Source organism: Sitophilus oryzae, unplaced genomic scaffold (genome assembly GCF_002938485.1).
Source record: "Sitophilus oryzae breed Bouriz unplaced genomic scaffold, Soryzae_2.0 scaffold_1717_pilon_pilon, whole genome shotgun sequence".
Lineage (NCBI taxonomy): Eukaryota > Metazoa > Arthropoda > Insecta > Coleoptera > Curculionidae > Sitophilus > Sitophilus oryzae.
Window position 1 is genome coordinate 937,454 of NW_022146410.1, and position 24,131 is coordinate 961,584.

Genomic DNA, 24,131 nt, shown 5'->3' on the forward strand with positions numbered 1-24,131 from the left:
ACATTAAATTCTACGTAAAAAGGTGCTTTGGAAATGTTTTCATAGAAATACAAAATTTTCAATAGCAAAAAAGTTACAGCGGTTTGTAAAAAATGCACATTTTTGAAAAACACCCCGTAACTCCGAAACGCTAACAGATATTGATGCGGGGTTTTCACCATCATGTTTTTGATAAAAATTGAGCTCCAGACACCGATATTAGTTTTCGTCTATCTTCTATAGAAAAGGGTGTTTCCATTTAAAAGCATCGAATTTGACCCACCCTGTACATAAAAAATCATTTTTATGCATAGAAGATATGTATCAAATGTTGTAAAGATATCTAGGTATAATATCAGTGTTATGATTTTTTTTAATTACACCACCCTGTATCTCAAAAGTTAAGATGTTTAGGACATATATTCAGATAATTTTCTTTTGAGAATAGGTCCAAGAATCGCCCCCTTAAATACGAGTATTACCATGTTATTAAGGAACACCCTGTATAAATATAAAGTATAGCATTTTTTATATTATTTTCTATCAATACTGATACTTCCAGTTACAAAAATAATACGAATAAAAATAAGTAAATTTTTAAATATGTTATACAGTGCAATAAAAAATAAAATATAATTTTTCCATTAAAAAACAGTTGAATATAATTTCCAGTTCTAGACAAACCAACTAAATGGCGATTAGTGCAACGATTCCGTTGTTACATTATTCCGTTGTTATATTATAGCTATAAAAAATAACACAATACTATATTTTACTAATCTTTTATTTACTATTCTTAACTAAAAATCTGCTTATTTTTGTGGCATAATTTTTATAGTTATTGTCAGGGTCTAGATACATAGATACAGTTACATGTTTTATTTTAGATAAAATATCTAGTTATAAAGAATCTGAAACTTGTTTGAATGACTCTTGCAAAAACAATACATATGCATCTATTGAGAAATGTCAGAATGTCTACATAAATTGTGATGGTGCTGCTGATGATTCCTCTTCAGATGACGAACCATTATTAAATAAGAAAAAAAGAATCAAAAAGAATAAAAGTTCTACAGGATATGCCCCTTTAAAAATATCGGCAAAGAAGTCTCCAAGAACTGCAGAAAAATCATTACCTTTAGGTTAGTTAGTTATAAGAAATATTCATGAAATTCAATTTTATTAAAATCATTGTTTTTTTATTAGCAAAGCAGCTGGACACGATAAACGAAGAATACATAAAGTAAGTTAGTCTTTTATATTATTTTACTATCCCTGTAACTTTATTACTTTTGCCGTAATTTTGTTTTACCAGTTTTCAGCAAACTACAAATCCAACTGATAAAAAATACAATTCGCCTGCCAGTAGTTTTAAGCGAAAAATAAGTTTTGATTCAGAATTTCCTTCAAATACCACTATTGTAGAAGAACATTTGTCTTGTGCATATTCTCCTAAACATAAAACAAGCGACAAATTGACAGTTACTAGTGCTTTGGAGAAAGTAGAAATTAAAGAGTATGCTGAAGATTCATCAAGGTCATCTGATACGACTACTAGTATTAATCACGGACATAGTGATTCCGATATGTTTTCGGAAAATGAAGATTTAAATTCGTCGTTTTTTGAAAAGCACAAGTTTAATATGTCAGTAGCCGAAAAATATGATAGAGACACTCATTATGTAGCTAAGGAAGGATGTTCTACTATTTTTACTCCTTCAAGTTTTGAGGAGTTAGTTGAAAATCGTAAGATTGATAAAGAATCATTTTCTGGTAATTTAATGAACATATCTAGCAAGGAAAATAATTCTCAGAATTGTCAAGATCCAATATCTGGTGAAAGCTTAGAAATCAAATTATCTTCTGAAGATCTATCTCAAAAAGTAAAAACACAATTAGACGTAAACCATGAGCGAGTTGTTGTTAGGTCATATCAATCCAATAGATGTGAAATACAAAATCAGAAAATAGAAGAATGTCATTCCGGCTCCCAGAAAAGCTTGGAGAGCAAGAGTGATAATATATCATCGCTTGAGTCTTATTCAAGTACAGAAGTCAAATCTTACCAACCCATTAATGATTGTAAAAGAGAAACTGATAATAACCATGAAATTATATCACCTAATGATGCATATTCTAGTAATGAAATTCCATCTTATCAAGTGATTAATACAACTGAAATTTATAAAAAAGCATTAGGTCAATTGTCACAGACTAGTTCAATAAAATCTGAAGGAAGTGGTTCACTAAAAACCGAAAAGAATTTGGAAGATTTTAGCCGAAATAAACCTGTTCTTTTAACCCCAGCTTTCAAACCACCAAAAAGATCTGAAACTGCTGAATACCTATCCAAAAACAAGATTTCCCTTGTAAAACTTCAAGAACCCTTTTACAGCAACGTAAATGATTACACAGGAGTTGTAGAAATTGGGCAAAGAATTCTTAAAATTTCCAGCAAAGCTAGTATTCATCTGCAAGAATTTAACTCAAAAAACGACAGTCTAAACAAATATAGAAACAAATTTGTTAGAGAGAATAATTTAGTTTTAAACGCAAATAATTTGGTAAACATTAAACTGAGCCATTGTAAAAATCGACCTATTGTAATGCAGCCTTTAAAGAAACCTCCTTCAGTGAGGGAAGTTACTGAATGGTGTAGAGATCAGTTAGAATTAGAAAAAGATGATACTCCAGAATTAAATGAGGAATTATCGTTTGAACAAGCCAAGATACTCATTCCAAATAGTCCAGGAAATGAGGAAAACGAATCAGATTTATCGCTGAGTTTATCACCTTGTACACCTTTATCGGAAGATTCCAAGATCAGCCCTGTTAAAGAGAACAAACAAAGTGTAGAACATACTATAGATCACAGAAAAAAGAAATGTAGACGAAAAGAACAGAACCGTTCTTGTGAAATCAGTGGCGTCACTCAAAGCAACAGCTTCGGATTTGACAATTCGGTCAGAGACCTACAAGCTGCCAGGGCTGTGATAGAACACCAATATTTAACTACGATGGTTATGGAGCTACATACACGTACACGAGGCGATTTCAAGCCCGACCCTGAGTATGATCCTATATGCGCTATATGTTACTCAGTATTAAACGACGTGCCTGAGACTCATCCAAAGAAATCCAGAGCTAAAGGTGTCATAGCTTTAAATCGGTTACCCATCAGCTGGAATGAGCCCAACAATCATCTTTTGGATGGTGTTAGGGAAGACTGTGATATTGATTACGCTGACAGTGAGGAAATGCTTATAAGTATGTTTTTAGATAAAATAAAGTATTGGGATCCAGATATTTTGGCTGGATACGAAATTCAGATGCTTTCCTGGGGATACTTGGTTGACAGAGGGTTTTCACTGTCACTAAACCTTATACCATTACTTGGAAGAACTAAAATCAACAGATTCGGTAAAAATACACTAAAACCTTCACATTTTGATCTAGAAACCGATATTATTGGTAGAATAGTTCTAGACGCTTGGAGATTAATGAGACACGAAATTGCTCTTCAAAGTTATACATTTGAATCAATCGTATACCATATACTTCACAAAAGAGTGCCTTCTTACTCGTTTAGATCTTTGACATTTTGGTGGGACCACAGAACAAATCTTTTCAGACATAGAGTGGTTAGTTATTATCTATTACGAGTCGACACGGTCTTGGAGATATTTCAAAAGCTAGACTTCATAAACCGAACGTCCGAGTTAGCTAAACTTTTCGGTATTATGTTCTACGAAGTTCTGTCTAGAGGTTCTCAATTCAGAGTCGAATCTATGATGTTACGTCTGGCCAAACCACTTAACTATGTTCCAGTGTCACCTAATGTCAAACAACGCGCTCATATGAAGGCTCCTGAATTTATACCTTTGGTTATGGAGCCAGAATCTAAGCTGTACAACGACCCTGTTATAGTTTTAGACTTTCAGAGCTTATATCCGTCCATTATCATAGGTTATAATTATTGTTTTACCACTTGTTTGGGTCGAGTACGTCATTTAGGAACGAACGTACCTTTCGAGTTTGGATCAACCCAACTCAAAATACCTCGAAAACTAACAGAAAAACTTTCTAAAAGAGATCTATTAAATTTTGCACCCTGTGGAGTGGCTTTCGTGAAGCAAAAAGTTAGAGAGGGTATACTACCAAGGATGTTAAAAGAGATCTTGGATACGAGACTCATGGTGAAAAATTCGATGAAGCAAAACAAAGGGGATGAAACTCTGCAGAAAGTGTTGCATAGTCGTCAGCTCGGTTTGAAGTTGATAGCTAACGTGACTTTTGGTTATACAGCGGCCAGTTTTAGTGGGAGAATGAGCTGTGTGGAGATAATGGATAGCATAGTTAGTAAAGCTAGGGAAACTTTGCAGAGGGCAATTGCGATGGTAGAAGAAAACACAGAATGGGATGGAAGGGTATGTTATATTTTTATTTATTTATTTGTTTTTATACAAGGTTTCTCATGCAACTTGCTGTTAGTAGTAGTGTAATTAGGGTACTTGCTGTTAGTAGTAGTGTAGTAGTGTAATTTAGGTACAAATTAGCATATTTTAGGTAAAGAATAATTTAAAAAAATTATCTGTCAGAAACAAAATTTTAAATTGTTTTATTTTAAATAGAAGCCACCTGTATATTTTATACATTTTAAATTCTAAACGAATTTCTAAACACATTTTATATCAGATAGGATGTTCTGTATCTATTTAGGTTAACAGTCTAGTATTTGTTTTATATACCGTTTTCAAAATATTTTCAATTCAATGCTAAAAATGATATTTGCAGAAATAACGATTACATTTAACAAACTCTAAAGAGTGCACTATTTTAAATGGAAATCTTTATTTTTGTTTTATATTTTTCTGCATCATAAATAATGACAGTGTTTCATATTTCCTCTTTCTATACCCATATAAGTAGGAGATCATAGCCATAGCACAGATTATACAGATTATAAACTTATCGTCAAAAGCATTGTTTTTCGTGGTTCCAATTTTCGGAATCGCGCACTAGTTAGGTTACTAGTTTGCGCACATGACACGCCCATTTATGGCCTCTTAAATTGTGCACAGCGCCTGGCCGGTCCAGTTATTACGCTGTTTAAACGCGAGTTTATTTTTGCGCACTGGAAATTTTACCATTTTATCTTCGTCTCTTCAACGCTAACCGCGCTGATCTCGCCTATCGACTATCTTTCTCACAGGATTGATTGTTGAACGGGCCGGGAATCCACGAGCTTGCGACGTTACTTATTGACATCTTGATAGAAACTGCAGACCTGCCGCGTCTTTTGCGTGCTTTTAATGGACACAAATCGAAAAAAACGCTTAAAACGGTAAAATCGCAAAAAGCGCTTCAGACGCAAAATGCTAAAAATGCTGTAGGCTAATAGAGTTTAAAGAATAATTTAAGTAAAAATTTAAAGAAATATATATTTTTACCTATTTTATTTTTATTTAAATAAAGATGAGTTTTCATTACTTCGACGGATCTTATTCCGTCATATTTCGAAATTATACGTATTTTTTAACAACGGCGATTTTTCATTAATAGGTCGTTTATGGTGATACAGATTCGTTATTCGTCATGACAAAAGGAAAAACCAAAGAAGAAGCGTTTGAAATAGGCAAACAAATAGCCGAGGCCATTACAAACGACAACCCCGACCCTATTAAACTAAAACTGGAAAAAGTCTACCAACCCTGTATACTACAAACAAAAAAGCGGTACGTCGGATACATGTACGAGTCTCCCGATCAAAAAGAACCGGTATACGAAGCCAAGGGTATTGAGACTGTTAGAAGGGACGGTTGTCCGGCAGTTTCAAAAGTTTGTTCGCTGTATATTAGTAATTTTTATTTAATTTTGTAAATATTTTTTCTTCTAGATGTTACAAAAATGTCTGATCCTCTTATTCGACACCAAGGACGTGAGTAGTATCAAGCAATACGTTCTAAAGCAGTTCAATAAAATAATAGCTGGTAGAGCAAGTATTCAGGATCTTACATTTGCTAAAGAATACAGGGGAGCTAGTGGATACAAGCCAGGGGCTTGTGTTCCAGCACTTGAATTAGCAAAGTATGTACCATTTTTCAAAATAAATACTCTAAATAAATTAAACAAAGTAGGTTTAGTTTATAACTCAAGAACGGATGGACTCGTTTTGCTGATCTCTGATTTGTTGGATTGGTCTCCACCCTGAATGGCAGAATAACTGAAGGGTCCAGGGGAAAAACATGATAAGCGCCTTACTACTACGGTTCTTTCCGTGTATTCTAGATTTTTACTAGGCATATACTAAGGGCTGGCAAAGGTTAGTCTTGGGTCGAGATTTCCGTATGTAAGAAGAGTACAATGCGTTTATAATGTACTGAACAAAGAGAGAACAGTAAACACGTTGCCAAACGTACGAAATAAACCGAGAAACTGCGCACATTGATAAGAGACGTGGAACGGGATATAGCAGATTTGTCGCAGTCCACCTGTCGACGGTCGACCCAATCAGTACCCTGTACCTCTGTCAGTACTTAAAGTTCTAGGGAAAGGTGTACATCATGCGTTCAGCTTCATGATTTAATTACGTCTCGTGATACTTTATTTGTTTATTTATTAACGAGTCGTTGTAATTTTTCCTATAGCTTGAAAATTTTTAAGTGCAAGTTAGAAACACTTGGATTTTTGGTAAAAATAAGTGGAATTGGGTTGGTGTTCGACAGTGGTCGCACTATTAGAACTCAAAATGAATCGATATTTTAAAATCTATTAAAAATAATTGATTGTAGTTTTTTCAAAGACTTTCTTAACATTTCTGCTATATTTTCTTCGCAGAGAGTATGTGAAAATCTTTATAAATAAAAAAGTTACACGTTTGCTGAAAATTGCTATGCACTAAAAGTAAATGGATAGGTTGTTTAAAATTTTTGAATGGAAAAAAAACAGCATTATCGAATTTTTCTTACTTAAACATATTGTAAAACATCCGATCTTCAAAATAAAAAAATTTTCAATATCTTAAGTGGTTCTTAAGTTATGGCGTGTTATGTGTTAAAAAGAGTTTTAAATTATCCCGATTACTGCCGTTTTATCGTTACAAAAAATTGACACCCTAACGATATCCTTATAATTCCATTTCAGATGCTCAGAAACATATCTAATGATTTTATTTAGTTATCTTTTCGAAAAAAAGTCGTTTAAAAATAAGCATTTTGCGATCGTGATTTTACTTTACCTGATGAAAGGGAAAAGCGCGTACCGGCAACGCCGAAACAGAACACCGTCGCAGTTCTCTCATTCCGACTTAATAAGATCCCTATGCCATTTACTCCCACACGTTAGTACCGACCCAAAAGTAACAGTTACCAGCACGGTATTATAGGATTGCCCTGCAGAGTTTATACATTTTGTAGGGACCAGTTAGACCTACTATAATATTGTAAAATCCTAAAAATAAGAAATTGGCGTTATATATCCCAAAGATGACCAAGGTATAAATGAAATTAAAAAAAATTCATTTATACCTTGGTCATCTTTGGGAAACTTACAGCACGTAAAAATCGGCAACCTTTATTTCTTTGTATCTCTCTTTATCAATTGGTTATAATAGGCGGTTGAAAAGTATTGCTAGCTACACTACTTTCCTTGTATAACGAACGGCTCGAGCATAACTAGTAGCTGTTACCTTTTTAGCTTAACCTAGCTAATCCCAAGGCATGTAAACGCTATATACGGACGACTATTGTTATATTATATTACAGCCTGAGTTTTATTTTAATATATTTACATCTTGTTTTTTGAAGAAAATGGCGTGCGATTGACAGGAGAAGCGAACCAAGAAGCGCCGAAAGAGTACCCTATGTTATCATTAATGGGCCACCAGGATTGCCGCTTATTCGACTTGTCAGAAGTCCTATGGATGTATTAAACGACAACTCGCTTAGGCTTAACTCCCTCTATTACATAACCAAAGTCATTATTCCACCCCTTAATCGGTGTTTGAATCTGATAGGAGCCGATGTTATGACTTGGTAAGTATTAAATAAAGGATTTTTTATAAAATAGAAAACAAATGATATAAGGATTCTTGCCAGTTAACTGCTGATATAGAAATTTAATTCCCCGCTGTGTTTGTCATAATGTGGATCAACCTGCTCTCACTACCGGTTTCCATCATCAGGTGAGCTTGGGCAGATCCACAAAATGCACGCAGGCCGCTATCTCCCGTTCGGGACTTAATATCTAACCGACACTTTCCGACAAGTCGGAATTAACTATCTCTGCGCTGTGGTTGTCATTTTGTGGATCTGCCCAAGCTCACCTGATGATGGAGTAGGGCTCCAAAACCGGTAGTGAGAACAGGTTGATCCACATTATGACAAACACAGCGTGGAATTAAATTTCTATATCAGCAGTTAAGTGGCAAGAATCCTTATATAATTTTATTATAAAGGATTTTTTGACATGGTCTTTAATATACAAATCTTACACGACTTTTGGAAAATTCACCTATAATTTTTGACCTATAAAAACTTAAAATACTGTAAAATTATTGATGGTAATTTATAAATATTTGCAACATTGTCAATGAATATCTTTGCAGGTTTAACCAAATGCCTCGAAAAAATATTCAGTACCTACCCAGTTCTTCCCCTACGACCAAAAGTACGATTTCTCAGTATTTTACCTCAAAAATTTGTGCTAGCTGTTCCCAACCTGCTCAGGAGGGGCTTTGTGTTAAATGCTTACAAAAACCAAACGTTACTGCCTTAACTCTAGCAGAAAAATTAAGAAATTGGGAGAAAAATTACTTTGATACTAAAGTGGTAAGTTTGATTTGATAGTTATACAGGGTGGTCCGAACTGTATTCCGGAAACTTCAGCAGCATCTTCTGCAGATAAAAATGAGTAAAAAAGTTCGCATAAATGTATGTCCTAAAATGCTTAGTTTCGGAGATACACGGTGTAGAAGTTTCATTTTTATTTCGATTTTTTCCAAATAATTTCTGAAGTAACGTCAATATTTGGATGAAAATTGTTTTTTGGGAGTTTTTTGATATGAGAAATTAGATTTTGATATCAATACGACTCCTATTTGTAGGGGGCGCCGCCACATATATGTTTTAACTGTTTTGAAAATTAATAACTTTTTCTCCGTACCTGTATAAAACTACTGAGTGAAAAAATATACATTTTCTTGGCTTTTTACGTAAAAAATGTCTCTGGTAAAAATCGCTACAAGCAACCGTTCTCAAGATATTTAGAATGGGAATAGTCAATACACGTCATTATTGACGAAAAATAAACACATTGAGTAGATAGTTATTTGACTAAATTCGGAAAATTTTTATTTTTTTACATTAATCATAATTTTTTCTGCGAAAAAATGATGGTAAAACAGTTTCTGTTAAACTTTTGACACAAAAACATTTCAATTATATTGTTACAGATTCCGTGGGTCCACTAATTTAAACTCACGATAAAATACTAACCAAACCAAACGAATTTATTTTCTCACTTTATACACACAATTTATACTAATTACAATACACAATTTATGCAACTACTATTACTCTAACTTTTCTGGCACCTTCGCCAATTAATTCGCAATTTAAAACGCGGTATTTTCAAACTTCAAAACTGTCTCAACTGCCGATCGCGCGCCTTTTATATAGCTGTGGATCTTCCGGAAAGTTTTATTCTAGAATTCTGTAGTATTTCTTTTATTTTCTGGTGAATTCGCCAGGTTTCAAGAACACGTTGCGGTTTAGTTTCTCGCTTCTCCGACAGATGGCGCCACATACGTTTTGACAATATGATTTCAGCCTAATAACTATTTAGTCAATATCTTTAATTTATGTCAATGATGACAGGTATTGATAATTTCGATTTCTGATATCTCGAGAACCTTTAATTACTCGTAGCGATTTTTACCAAGAGACCTTTTTTACGTAAAAAAAAGTCGTAAATGTAATTTTTTTACTTAGTAGTGTTATACAGGTACGGACGAAAAGTTATTACTCTTCAAACCAATTAAAAAATATGTAGGTGGCGCCCTCTACACGTAGGAGTTAGGTTGACATCAAAATCAAATTTCTCATAAGTCAAAAAATTACCAAAAAATAATTTTCATTGAAATGTTGACGTTTCTTCAGAAATTATTTGGAAAAACTCGAAATAAAAAGGAAACTTCTACACCCTGTATCTCCGAAACTAAGTTAGGACATACATTTATACGAACTTTTTTACTTATTTTTATCTGCAGAATATGCTGCCGAAGTTTCCAGAACACAATTCGGACCACCCTGTATACGTATATTCTTCGTATATTTCATTTCTTGGTTAATACTATTTTTTTATCAGTTCAACTTTTGCAATTACTATTAGTGATTTTATAAATATAAACATAAATTATAGTTAAATATTATCTTCTAATATATGTTTTTCTTATTTTTACCTATTCAAGATTTTTTTTTAAACTTTAACAGTAGAGATACATAAACCGAAAAAAAAATAACAGTTTTAAAAATGAAGAAAACTTTACAGATATGTCATTGCTGTACTGGTCATTTAGAGGACATCAAATGTATATCCTTAGATTGTCCCGTGTTATATCGCAGGATTCAAACTTATAACGATCTGCAACAGTCAAAATACGTACGAGATATCTTTGATTCTACATTTTCTGAGAATAACTTTATGTTTTCTTTAGAGTAAATAAGTAATTATAATTTAATTTGAAACATATTTTAAAAACTGTTGTATTTATTTATTTATATTCTCTAGAATTATGAAAGAAACATATTGATATAGGTTTTGTAAATAAAAAAATTAAATTCATATGTCTTGGCATGTGTTTATGTATTTTGTATATAAATTTGTTAATTTTATAAAAAAAAGTATTTTACTTTTATTTTTATACTTAAAAAAAGTATACTGTATTGTTAAAATAATAAATATTTCATTTTGCTAAAAATTAGTTTTAATTTACAGTTATGACAATTTATTTCAATCTATGTCATTATTTCAATATTCTTTTTAACCTGTTATAAAAATAATACGTATCTACTATGCTATATTGTCGACGTTTCCTCTTACAGTAATGCATAGATAAATGAAACAAGTTTAGATTGGAAAGTGCCCATAAGGAAAATGTAAACACTATTTGGCGCTGTACTTACAACGGTCGCGACCCAAAGTTTTTGATAAGTTCGGCTTTTTCCGAAATTATGTCGCCGAAATTTTGTTTATTCAAATTTATTATTATTTTTGCAGTTCACGGTTCACAACACAGTTTTTTAGTTTTTAATGCCACTTCTTCACAATTATTATCACGGGTTTGAGTAAGTAAAATTTAAATTAAACTCACAAGATAGCAATAATTACTTTGAGAATGGACGCATTAAACACTTTTCGGTATTTTTTCAATAAGGGCGGTTTAAATTGTCAAAGAATTGTTATTGTTTGCGGTTGTTCTCAGTAACCGCTATAGCAGTGCCAGATCGCGTACAACGGTCGCGACACAAAACAATTATATATTTTGACGCCGGGCTTTCCAATCTAAATTTATTTCCTTTATCTATGCAGTAATCATGGCTGGGAAACTTAAATGGAAATGACGGTTCATTAAAAATAGTTTTTCCTCCAAGATGCAGAGGCGCAAAATATTAAAACTGTCAATATTAACAATGCAAATGTCAATATCTGACAATAATAAAATTTGATTTTTAACTGTCACTCAGAGACGCTTTTGTTGTGATTTTACGGTTTGATTTCGTTTTGATTTGTCGAATTATTGTAAAATTAAATTCCTTCAGAGTTTTTGCCAGTATTCTGTTTTAGACAATGTTTTTTTAAAAATGGTGGGACAATTTGTGTTTTGTATAGACTCTTAATTATTTTTTATCATGGAGTTTAATTGTTGTACACCTGGTTTCCGAAGGATACAATGGTAAGTAAATTAAACATATCTACTTACAGTTATAGATTTTTTAAATTAGTACTGCTAATAAATGCTACTTGCTGAGCAGTTATTTAAATTTTTTTACGGTGCATGTAAGGAATTAAGGACGCGCGTTGTGTTATATTAGCATGTTCAGCAGATGATTACATCTAATTTAATTTGTTTTTATTATTTCAGGTCTCAAACGGAAACAAACTGGGAATCTTGCCTACACCAAAATTATATAGCCGTTTCCAATTCACTTCAAAGGGAGGAAAATTATGTAAAACTGCCTGCTATTTGCTGAAAACCGCCAAAGATTAAATTATAACTGTAACAACTTAATATATACTATTTCTAGTCTTTTTAATATATTTTTAAATTAATATCCAACATATAAGAACACTTTGTATGCTTTTAATTAAGTTGATTTATCGTTTATAATATGTTCGACCTAATTAAAAGCACACAAAGTGTTCTTACATGTATGTCTAAATTTATTTTAAATTAATTAAAACAACCCCCCTTCCCCGCACCCCTCTCTTCCATTAGTATTTCTTCCTCCGACTACCAGAGGCGCCCTTGTATAATAAAATTGAAATGTATTATAAGTTGCCTATCTATTTAATAGTATAAGTCTTTTATCTATGGCAGTAATGTATGAACAATTAGAGCGTCCGCACACGCGTCGTCTCGAACTCGAAGCGAAAGCGTCTCGAACTTGGAACGAATCTCCCTCCATTCCTACGAAAATAATAGTAGGTCCACGAACGCGTCGTTTGGCGGTCGACGCGGATTGATACCTTAGATTATACTTACTCTGAGATTGATATTATTATTTTTGTACGAAGGTAGAGCGGAAATTCGCTCGGAGTTCAAGACGCTTCCGCTTCGAAAGCCAGACGACCCGTGTGCGGACGCTCTTAGTCATTTTAGTACAGTTATACAGTACGTCTGTCCGTTCTGTAGCTACGGGGTATCTGTAGCTATGGGACGACGCGTCCCATCGATAAAAATTCAACAAATTTGCAAGTAGCCAATAAAATGAGTGGGCGGAGCTATTTGCGGTGACGCACTCGTCAAATCGACGTATAAAATATATTGCTGTTTATTTAAATGTTTTTTGTCCGCATTCCTTTCATAGACACAGATCCAGCAGTTGTACTGTAATACCTCACATAATATTCCAGATTCTAGTGGTGTGTCTTAATTCAATTTCATTTATACCTTGGTCGTCTGAGAGAAATTTATAGCACGTAAAAATCGGCAGCCCTGTATTTCTTTTGCCTCTCCGTCTATGAATTGATTATAAGTTAACTAACATTATCATTGTCTTAGGTGTTGCAGATCACAGGCTAAAAATCACAGAGGGCTAAAAAATCAGTTAATAGTTTTGCCGCAGATTAGGTATATTATATGTATACAGATAAAAATCTTGTCTCTAATTCATGGTACGAAAATTGTTTTTTATGACGATGAGCAAACGAGTAAAATTTCCTGTACGCAAAAATAAACTCGCGTTTAAACAGCGTAATAACTGGGCCGGTCAGGCGCTGGCACAATTTTAGAGGCCATAAGTGGGCGTGCTATGTGCGCAGACTAGTAACCTAACTAAAAAAATCCTATATGGGTATTTCGCCACTGCAAGAAAATCTACAAAATAAAATAGTTATTTTATGTAAACACTTTAAAAATATACATATTTGCCTAACGAACAAAAAAATGCTTAACGTTTCGGAAAGTTTATCTCTTTCCGTCGTCGGAAGCAAAAAAAATAAAAAGAATAAAGAAAAAACTATTTAAAATATTTAAATTCAACTATATGCGAACGCTTTAGTTTTTTTTTTAAACAGATACGTTACAAAAACCGTTGACGTTCTGTTAAAATGACATTATATAAACAGAACGATATATAACCAATTACCATACCACATTTTTTATTATAAACTATTTTATTTTTGTTTATATTCTGATATTAAAGCATTAATTTTTTTTTAATCACCAGAATTATTTAATACTTTACTATCAGAATATAAAAGAAACTAAATTAAAAAATTTTTTGCCCTGACCCGATCTCGAACTCTGACTCCTCGCTTGATATTAACCTCTACGCGCTGAGCCATGGAGACTTGATCGGTTTGTATTCAATACTAGAATTTAATGGACTAATAAAACTATAGGATCTTCTTTCAATGCGCAGTAGGGAACGCAACGTTTACCGGCAGCCAGACGGGCAGCATGCTGTTCCAGAGAGCATAATAAACGATATATTAAGGAGGCAACTTTTTTAAAATACTTGTTTTCCCGACGTTGCTAGCTCTTGTACTATAACTAATAATAATATTGAATGTAATATATTAATTTCTAATCTTTTTCAAATATATTTATTGTTTTACCTCAGTATTATTTTCTGAAGTAACACCTTTTTTGTACCTTAATATATAATTATAGTTTTATAACTTGTCAACCCATATTTTTGAAATATTTTGACAGTAAGCATACTTACATAAAATAATTTATATACTGATTTTTAAATACATACCAAAATGGCTACTAAGAAAATCTTAAAAGACCAAATGACTTTGGATACTTCTGACAAAGCTACTAGAAGAGTGATAGCGCCCTATGTGAAAATAGTTCGCAAAAGTAGGGGGGTTTTGGACAAAACTAAAGAGAGCCAAAAGTTCAGCTTTTATTTACAAAACAAACCGAGTGTGTTGATGCAAGATCTTTCCTCGTTTTTGTCGGATAGTGTTGATTTGGCCTCAGTGTTGCAGGAAACTGCAGAAGTTTTGAAACTAGTTACAAAAGCCTACGGTAAGTGAAGTAATTTAGTCTTGATTTCTGATTCAAATAAATGCTGAAAATGTAATAATATACGGGGTGTGCAGTTTAAAAAATACAACTTACGTACATGCTGTATTTTATAAAAATAATTTTACATTGCAGCTGTAGTAGTTCTCCAACACTCACATTTTTTAAAAATATTAATCATTTATCTACAATACTAATAAGGAACAATACAGCGCAAGCTGTCCTAAGTAATTAGACTTGTGAAGGATCTGACAGCTAAAGCTTGATTTTCATGCATCCGTTGTCCGACGATACGATGATACGATATTAATTTTATTGGTTGAATTTAAAGATTTTGATTGGTTAGAAACGGTTAACCAATCGAAGCCTTTAAATTCAACCAATAAAATTAATATCTTATCATCGTATCGTCGGACAACGGATGCATGAAAATTAAGCTTAAGGCTGCCCTAAGATTAAAGGAATCCAATCTGTAGAACCCGACCAACTACGGTTACTCGAGGATAATGTTAATGATAAGAAAACACATGTGGTGAACACGAGTCCACATCTGCTGGACAAGAAAACGGACTATATGCTCACCAAACATGATTTTTGAGAAAGGATAAGGATTCGCATCCCGACAAGAGAAAAGTGGGAAAGTAACCTAGTAATGAATACTCAAGAGATAGCAGTCTGCATAGATATTTCCGTGACTTTAGGAGGCGTACAGACTCTTCTTCAAAGAGCGGGCCAGGGGAGAGGCCGTGGCAGATGACCTACCACTTGTGACGATGAACACACTGAAGGAAGCTATAGGAACTACCATCGAGGCCAAGCAGCAAGAGACGCGGCAACACCGTGAGGACTGCGGTACAACTCGAAGACTGTGGCCAATGGTAGATAAAAAGACTAAACAACTACTAAAGCACAAAAATAACCTAGTACGCATAATGAGATGAAAGATTTCCGAGTAGGATTACTGCAGAGAATGGGGAGAGGAAGAAGAAACCATAGAGCACATGCTATGCCACTGGAATACCGACGCTTTCAAACTTTAGGGCACGGTTTTTTGAAGGAACTAGAGGAAAGCAAAAGCCAAAATCAGCGACATCGGGAATTGAATGGAGTGCTTGCAGCTGGAAGTGATTTAACGCAAAGAAAGAATGAGAGGAAGGTTTGGTACCATAATACAGAGATCTCGCAATGGGCCTAAGGCCTCCGAGTGAGGGATCAAACAGGATCCCAAAACCCAACAACTTAACCTAACCTAATCTACAATACTCTACCTAACCTACCTAATCTACTACAATAACTCGAATATGTCAATAACCCTATCCCGTATAAAGTCAGAAGTGTCTAGCCCCAGCAGCCAACTATTAAGCTTGACCGATCAGGTTGGTTAGCGTGGTTATTGGTTGTGTTTGGTCAAAAACTCTAAAGTGATTGGTCGGGCTTAATAGTTGCCTGCTGGGGCTAGACACAAGTGATAAAGTCTGTCCAACGAGTTAGTGAAGAATTTCAGGAAGAACGACATCGAAGAACGACAGAATATATAATAAAAAAGTAATAATCTGTAAATTAAAGTGACAGACAACAACTGTTGTCACTGTGTCCTCTCGTTGAACAAACTTATTTAATTATTTCTGTATTCTTTTGACATGTCTTTTTTAAATCCAATTTAGGTGTAACTCTTTATATGGTTGATACTGCTTCGGAAGAAATCTACCAGGTTCCCAAGAATATAACTGATGAAAGACACAAAGTTAATTGGAAGATTCAGAAAGGCAGTACACTGGCCGCGTATGTGGCTTACAAAAAAGAATACGTTATGGTTGATGATATCCTCTGTGACGAAAGATTTCCTGCTGGATTAGGATACCAAGGTATAAATAAAAATATTGTTTTATGAATGTTTAAAGCGTTGATTGAAGAAATAAGAAGTTGCGCAACCTTATGGGCGATTTCGTGGCACAAAATCTGTCCGAGATGTAGCTGGCGATACCGTCGCAGACCGATACCCGAGATTTAGTTTAGCTCTGCGCCGCTGCGCGCCGATAGTCGTTTACAGCGCAGCGGATAAAGAATACTGTACCATAGTTCTGCTTTCAGTCGACCGAGTGGGCGAGTGGGTGGTTGCCGGAGACAGTGTTGCCAGAACTACGGATTAATTCGCATTATACGCATTTTCTATCATTGAACAATTTAATATAGTATTATATGATTAAACAAAGAACGGCGTCAGAGTTGGCTTGGAAATTAAGATCGTTGTTATTTCATATGTAAAATATTATGGTAAATGTCAATAGTCGTCATTTCCAAGACCTATAAAAGAATTTTTATTTATTCTATGTTTAACACGAATAAATTTTCAATACATAAACGCGGATTTTTCATCCAAAGATATTGTCGTCAAACGTAATACACATTTTAATATGGCAACACTGTCGCTTTCAGTTCCACACCGTCTTCGATATGCCTTCGCTAGCCGAATTAGCGAAAATGAGTGTTTTATGCGTTGGCTGCAGAACGAGTAGAGGCTCCACCGTACAGCACTTGAGATTGAGATGCGCTTGAGACGTACGTGGAAATCAAATCAGCCTATGTAAGGGGAAATCACGAATTTGCACATTAGGTTGTGTATCTTCCCAATTCTTTCAATCAACCGTCTAAAGTATGTTCAAAGAGTCTGGTAAGATTTCGCCAGAAGATATCAAATAAATGAGGATACAATTTACCAGTTAATTAAAGTGACAAACATCAGTTGTCACTATCGTGTGTTATATCTAGCTATTTATCTGTTTGGCAGACTTTATAGTTTTGTACACCCGAAAGTTGTTTTATATACCACAAAAGTTAATAAAATTACCAATTTTTTCGGTCTTATAGCTTCATTCACAACCTCGCAATTAGTGGAATAAATTAGTGGTTTCAATTAGCGTAGTAAGTTTGTTCCTTTAATTTCAATGTAAGCATTCAGAACGTCAAAATTAGTCGTAAAAAAAGTTATCAAACTTTTAACTTTTCCATTAATTATACTTCAAAATTTGCGAGAAATGCCATTTTGACCTTTGATTATCTTCCGTCAAGAGAAATTGTGGTTAGAAATCAAAATTTGATTGTTGTATAAGTTAAGTATTAGGCTTTCTCTATGGATACAACTGACTAACGCAAGCTGTTGCTAGGATTCTATTAATTTTAATTGTGTTTTCCTCGCAAAAATATAGTTAGTAGAAAAGCCAAAAGTTTGTTAACTTTTTCCAATAATTGAAAATTACTACCACTAATTATGACGTTCTGAATGCTTACATTAAAATTAGGTGAACAAACTTCTACGTAATTGAAACTACTAATTTATTCCACTAATTTCGAGGTTCTGAATGAAGCTTAATAATTAGATTTTAAAACAATAAACTTTTTATTTTCTAACCACAATTTGATTGTTTATATGAAGAAAAATTAATAAACATTACCACCTACCAATCATAGAGCCTATTAAAATTTTCGGACATTTTCAGATGACATGATCAAATCTGTTCTATGCGTACCCATCGTAACGACAGATGGCGATTGCTACGCTATAGTGGAAATGTACCGATCTGTACCAGAGCCGCCTTTCAACAAGGAAGACTTGAAGATATCCATAGTGGTATCGGGATGGATGGGAGCAGCCATACACCAGAACAGACTGAGGCTGGCCTTACAGAAACAGCAAGAGTTGAACGACTACTTGCTAGATTTGATTAAGTGTTACTTTGCGGATAATGTGCCTCTGGAAAAATTAATTACGGAGATTGTGGTAAGATTTTCTGAACTCTATATAAAATTTGTCAGGGTCCATGACAGTGACAATTAATTGTTTTTTCTGCCATATTTTTAAGTCGTATCAATAATTGCTTTATTGTTATAAGATTTCTCTTGTTTACAAAGCTGTGGCAAATAATAAATAAACATAAAACAAATACAAATATACAAAACTTTGTCAAAAAAATTAAAAAAAACAATAAAAAACAAGATAGCACAAAATATACACGTAGAAATTATTAAAAAACAATATCTACAAATAATAAAAATAAAATAATAGAATAAAAATATTTCCCGACAGTCAAACAAGTAAGTCGGACCTACCAAGAATCAGCGAAAAACTCCTCCACGTCTCTCGACTCATTGGATTTTGGTATCGCTTAAGGCGGGTTCTCACTTGTCAGTTTCGCTGACGCAGTCTGACTGATTCATTATCAATGAAAAATAAAAATCAACGATTGTATTCACACGTTTCATGTTTTGCTACATTCAGTATTCAGTTGGTCCAAACATTTTAACGTGGTGATTTCGCAGACATGAAAATGGTTAAAACAAAATTGAAAATAGGTGTTCGCGAAGTTTGTTTACAATTAGCAAATGAATTACAGAATATTCTGGTGAATCAGAAAAGAAAAAAACGTTTTTTTAAAGCAGATACGTCTACAAGAAACCGTTGACGTTCTATTTTAACAGAACGTCAACGGTTTCTTGTAGACGTATCTGCTTTAAAAAAAGCGTGTTCTCATAATAGTTTGAATTTAAATATTTTAAATAGTTTTTTTTTCTTTATTCTTTCAATTTTTTTGCTTCCGACGATAGACTTTCCGAAACCTTAAGCATTTTTTTCTTTGTTAAGCCAATTTGTATAACTGTAAACATAACTTCTGACAAGCAGTGTCCGTTTAGGTTTAACGCAGAAGTGTTTACAAAAAATAACTATTTTATTTTGTAGATTTTCTTGCAGTGCAGTGGCGAAATACCCATAAAGGATTTTTTGGAGATATATATTAAAATAATTAATTACAAATTACCAAACCAAACTTTAACTTGTAAACTGAACAAATCACGAAAATGTAGTTCTCACGCTTCAGTTTCTATTCATTATTCGATAATGATCAGTCAAAAATGAAAAAAGTAGAACTGGTTTTCACTTTAACTGAAAGTACGAATTTACTGATCATTTAACATGAAAATGTGTTCTGACGTTCATTATTTGTTCAGTATCACTGAATCAGTCAGACTGCGTCAGCGAAACTGACAAGTGAGAACCCGCCTTTATAGGCTTGGTGCGTTTCAGTTTATTTCAAAAAATTTCGATGGCAGCGCTCTATACGGCAGAAATCAGAAATTTTCGCTATGTATTTCACGCCGTCCCGGTTTCAGTTCATGTTGATCGCATTAAAGTGATATTGAAATCGTGGTTTTGTCATAATATTTAAGTATTTTCGTTTTCTGCTAGTGCAGTTATTGAAACTATAAGATACTTAGGTACGAGGTTTGTGGGATATAACGCTGTTTCGGGTAGTAAAAATTAAGTGAAAAAGAACTCGAACTGGGCGTCGCGTTGTGTTCTGACAATTTCAAATGTTAATCAAATTGCCGAAAAATGTTAACGCGTTAAAGGAGGGCGTAATTACGTGGTTATTGGGTGCAATAACATTCAATAACTCAACTTTCTCGAATATTCAACTCTCCCGAATCAACATTTTATAGCTTTACAGCAAGTGCCTATTACATAATCAAATAATTAAATAGACATACTATGAGAGGATAAAATATATTTTGCAATATTAATGGTATACTCTTTTTTAAATCAACTAGTGCTAAAGTTTTTTTATGAATATCAATGCAACCTTCAAAAATTTTCGTTATAGACGAAATAGTCCAAGTTATGTCCCCTCCAGCAAAATCGGTGCGTATTTATTTAGCGTATGGCGTACATGGATTTAATTACAACATCAAATGTATAATATTCAAACACAATATAACATGTAAACAGATTGTCACAAATTGTAAAAATAAAACTAGATATCTAAAAAGTTATACACCAAACATATTACAAAAAGTACACTTAAATTTTAAAATCTAGGCTATTCATCCAGTTCAACACGGTGTCTGTGGCTTCAAAGAAATCGCTCGCTTAACCGGTGCGTAAAACTATGCTCGCTACCGTTTTTGAACTCATCTAAAAAGTTTTATTAGCTTCAATAATACATTATAATACAAGTTAGACCTTTTGATGATATCAAAATATTAACTTTTTTATTTTTTTTTTAGAATTTTCACAAACTATACTTCCTAACACTTTTAGAATAATTATACAGGGTGGCCCATCGAAAACGTTCCGCAAGGCATGACAGCCAGAGTTTTTTTTTTCAGAAAATTCAAAAACACGTCAATTTTATTTGTGAGGGGGACAACTTTTGCCCCAAAAATTATTGCAAAATCTTCAACCCTCTAAGCGGGGGTGTCATCCCCCAATTTTTTCAAATGGGAAGGGGGGTCAAGTAGCACCGCAATGAAAAGAGCTTTCTATTCTCTATATTTCCCCGCTTCGTTTTTGAAAATCAGTCGAGTCATTGAGAAAATATGAAGGATTGAAATTTGAAAATTTTATTTAAACATTTATCAGAGTAAATGATAAGGATAAATTCCTTCGACCAATTTGCTGTTTTTTATTATTATTTCTAAATGTTTACGCATTTTTTCACTTGCCACAAGGTTGAACGATCAGGTGCGGTAGTTGTTAGATAGCTGTTCTGTAACTTGTGCGTTGTCTCAATGACTCGACCGATTTTCCAAAACGAAGCGGGAAAATATAGAGAATAGAAAGCTCTTTTCATTGCTGCGCAACTTGACCCCCCTTCCCATTTGAAAAAAGTTGGGGGATGACACACCCGCTTAAAGGGTTGAAGATTTTGCAATCATTTTTGGGTCAAAAGTTGTCCCCCTCACCAACAAAATTGACTTTTTTCGCATACTCGCTATTTAAACCAATTTCCGATGCACGTGATCAACTTTGAGTGACTAGCGATGGCGACAGCGCTGCCAGATTGTGATGGATTTATGAGATGAATCTTAATTATTTAAAATTGACAAACAACATATTTATTATATCATTTTTTACGTTTTATTTTTAATTTAATAACTAATATTTTAGTGATTAATTGATTTATTATTTGTTTTATAGCTTATTTTACTTATTACATATTGGCATAAACTAGTCCATTATGAAGATTATTATAAGCGTTATTATGGGTTATTTATTAACAAGTAAGAGGGTGCTATTAATGCACAAATTAATAATCACAGAATTTAATAAAAACTAACTTTGAAAGTGGCATAATGTGCTTATCAATCAAACTTACTTTTCTGACTGCAGTCAAGGGTAATAAAGGACCTTTATTGTCACGTTCTCGTTCAAAATAGCTTAAAAAAACAGGGACGCTACAAGCTTATTGCTTCGACTGTTTAAATGCTTCGGCATATTTTCAACACACAGATTTCAAGAAATGCTATACAAAAACTCGAAAGTTTAGTTCTTCAAAGAACTGTTGTGTGCTTAAAAGTGCAATTAAAAAAAAAGACTATGAAAATAAGCAAGAAGGAGAATTACTCACAAAGATTCAACAACAACACGATATTATACAAAATAATGACTGGCACTAGGATAACTGATTGTCAGATAATAAAGGGCAACATTGCTGAACACGGCGCAATGTGACCAACATAGCGATAATAAAATTCGGTTTAAACTAATTTTTGCATCTTTAATTTAAATAAAATATCTGTTACAATCATTTTCTCTATAAAGTAAAATGAAGAGCTGCTCGGTATCTTAAATTATACAGCAAATTTAAACGTTTTTGCCAAAATTTCATTTAGTCAGGTTTATAGCCTTTAGTGTCAATGTCGCAGGGCCGGCGGAAGGGAAATATTGAGACCGGGCAAGTACACTATCTGGCGCCCCCCCCCCCTCGTAGTTATTATAACTTTCTCTTTCCTTCAATACTATACTTTAACTACAACTAAGCATATTTATGCTACTTGAACAATAAATTTTCACTTATTACTACTTATTACTTACTACTATACTTCAAAATTCTTCTCTTCGTTCAATCTTAGTCTGCGGTTGTTGTTTTGCTATACCAGAAGTGGGTCTCGAAAGTCTTGAAAGTGACCCACCCCTATAACATTTTTATTTTTTTAGATAAAAACGAAATTTGGTATGTTAGTATATGACATAAATTAGGATTGATTGACGTATTCAATTGTTTTTGGTAACTTTCTGTTTTACCGGAAATGTCTAAAACTTTTGATTTTTAAATGACACCCTCGATATCTTTCTACTTTATTCGATAGAAAATGACACTCTGGGTACAATGATGATATGTCAACTTTTGACATTTTCGCTTAAAAAATCGTATTTTAAATTTCAATCTACAGTGCCATGGTTGTGTTAAAAACACGAATTTTTAAACAAGGAGCCTTGAAATATATATTTGATCGTCTAATGTTTTTCGTGTTTTATCCTGGCCGGTTAAAAGATGCCCAAATCGTATTTTTAATCATATATCAATTTTTTTAAACGGAACAAAGGTTACAGGTGTCGGTTAGGTTAGGTTTAGTTCATTAGCATATTTGGAAAAGGCATTTTTTTATGAATAATATGGTACCACACACTAGGTATTTCGTGTCAAATTGTTGTTATGAACCGCATGTTACAATTTCAAATAAACCATATGCGAAAATGTCAAAAGTTCACATATGATAAGTAATTCTGTTCAGAGTGTCAATTTCTATCGCGGGTGCCATTTAAAAACCAAAAGTTGTAGTAATTTGCGGTGAAACAGAAAGTGACCAAAAACAATTGACTACGTCAGTTAATTCTAATTTATGTCGTATACTAATATACCAAATCTCATTTTTTCATCCGAAAAAATAAACAAGTTTAGGGGTCCCACTTTTGAAACTCACCCGGTATATAGAGTTATAAGAATAGAATTCCAACTTCGGCACTCTCGTTCTGGTATAAGTGATCTTTGGAAACATTAGTATTTAATTGCAAGCAGTTGCATTACTTTTCTATAAGAATTTAAGAATTTTTTTTTTCTTTTTCACAATCCATTCATATTTCATATTTCATGCAGAATCAGTATATATGATCACTATGATCAGATACAGTTTTGTCGGCTTCAAAATGAGGTCTTTGTCTTGTTCTTATGAGAAAATTCTACGATTCTGCTACCATTTTCTGTGTATTACTACATATTCAATCCGGAACAATCAAAACCACAAAAAAAAAGATCGATATATTTTCCTACTACCGTTAATAAATTAATTTAATTAATGAGGCAAACTTACTTTTTTTTGATAATAAGGATATCGAGCTTCTTGCGAATAACTATTTGGCTCGTATAATTTTAGGGCATATCAGAGCCTTTAATAACAAATAAAGGGTATCGGTAGTAGAAAAGGTGCGATTTTGAGCGGTCAGTCTAAAATTGTCAATTTTGCTAGCTCTTGACCCAAAACAGTTTGTTTAGAGAAAATTTATAAAAATAATTATTTACAAAAAGTTGATAGCTTTTGAGTTATAAGTAAAATACCA

The 24,131-nt window shown here is 33.4% G+C and overlaps 2 protein-coding genes across 3 annotated transcripts in view; both read left to right on the forward strand.

The window, feature by feature from the left end:
* Positions 1-10,927, forward strand: part of LOC115881359 (DNA polymerase zeta catalytic subunit) — a 29,775-nt gene extending 18,848 nt beyond the window's left edge. The window contains exons 6-13 of one of the 2 annotated variants that reach the window (XM_030898805.1): positions 867-1,121; positions 1,186-1,222; positions 1,295-4,406; positions 5,542-5,817; positions 5,876-6,066; positions 7,785-8,012; positions 8,585-8,807; positions 10,528-10,927. In XM_030898805.1, coding sequence (XP_030754665.1) covers positions 867-1,121; positions 1,186-1,222; positions 1,295-4,406; positions 5,542-5,817; positions 5,876-6,066; positions 7,785-8,012; positions 8,585-8,807; positions 10,528-10,698 — 4,493 coding nt within the window. In that variant the 3' untranslated portion in view covers positions 10,699-10,927. Of the gene's footprint in view, positions 1-866; positions 1,122-1,185; positions 1,223-1,294; positions 4,407-5,541; positions 5,818-5,875; positions 6,067-7,784; positions 8,013-8,584; positions 8,808-10,527 lie in introns of those variants that run through there. The other variant, XM_030898806.1, reaches the window with a different exon arrangement.
* Positions 10,928-14,396: 3,469 nt separating this feature from the next.
* Positions 14,397-24,131, forward strand: part of LOC115881361 (cAMP and cAMP-inhibited cGMP 3',5'-cyclic phosphodiesterase 10A-like) — a 44,209-nt gene continuing 34,474 nt past the window's right edge. Inside the window, exons 1-3 of the mRNA XM_030898811.1 lie at positions 14,397-14,740; positions 16,402-16,602; positions 18,235-18,515. Coding sequence (XP_030754671.1) covers positions 14,470-14,740; positions 16,402-16,602; positions 18,235-18,515 — 753 coding nt within the window. The 5' untranslated portion in view covers positions 14,397-14,469. The remainder of the gene's footprint in view (positions 14,741-16,401; positions 16,603-18,234; positions 18,516-24,131) is intronic.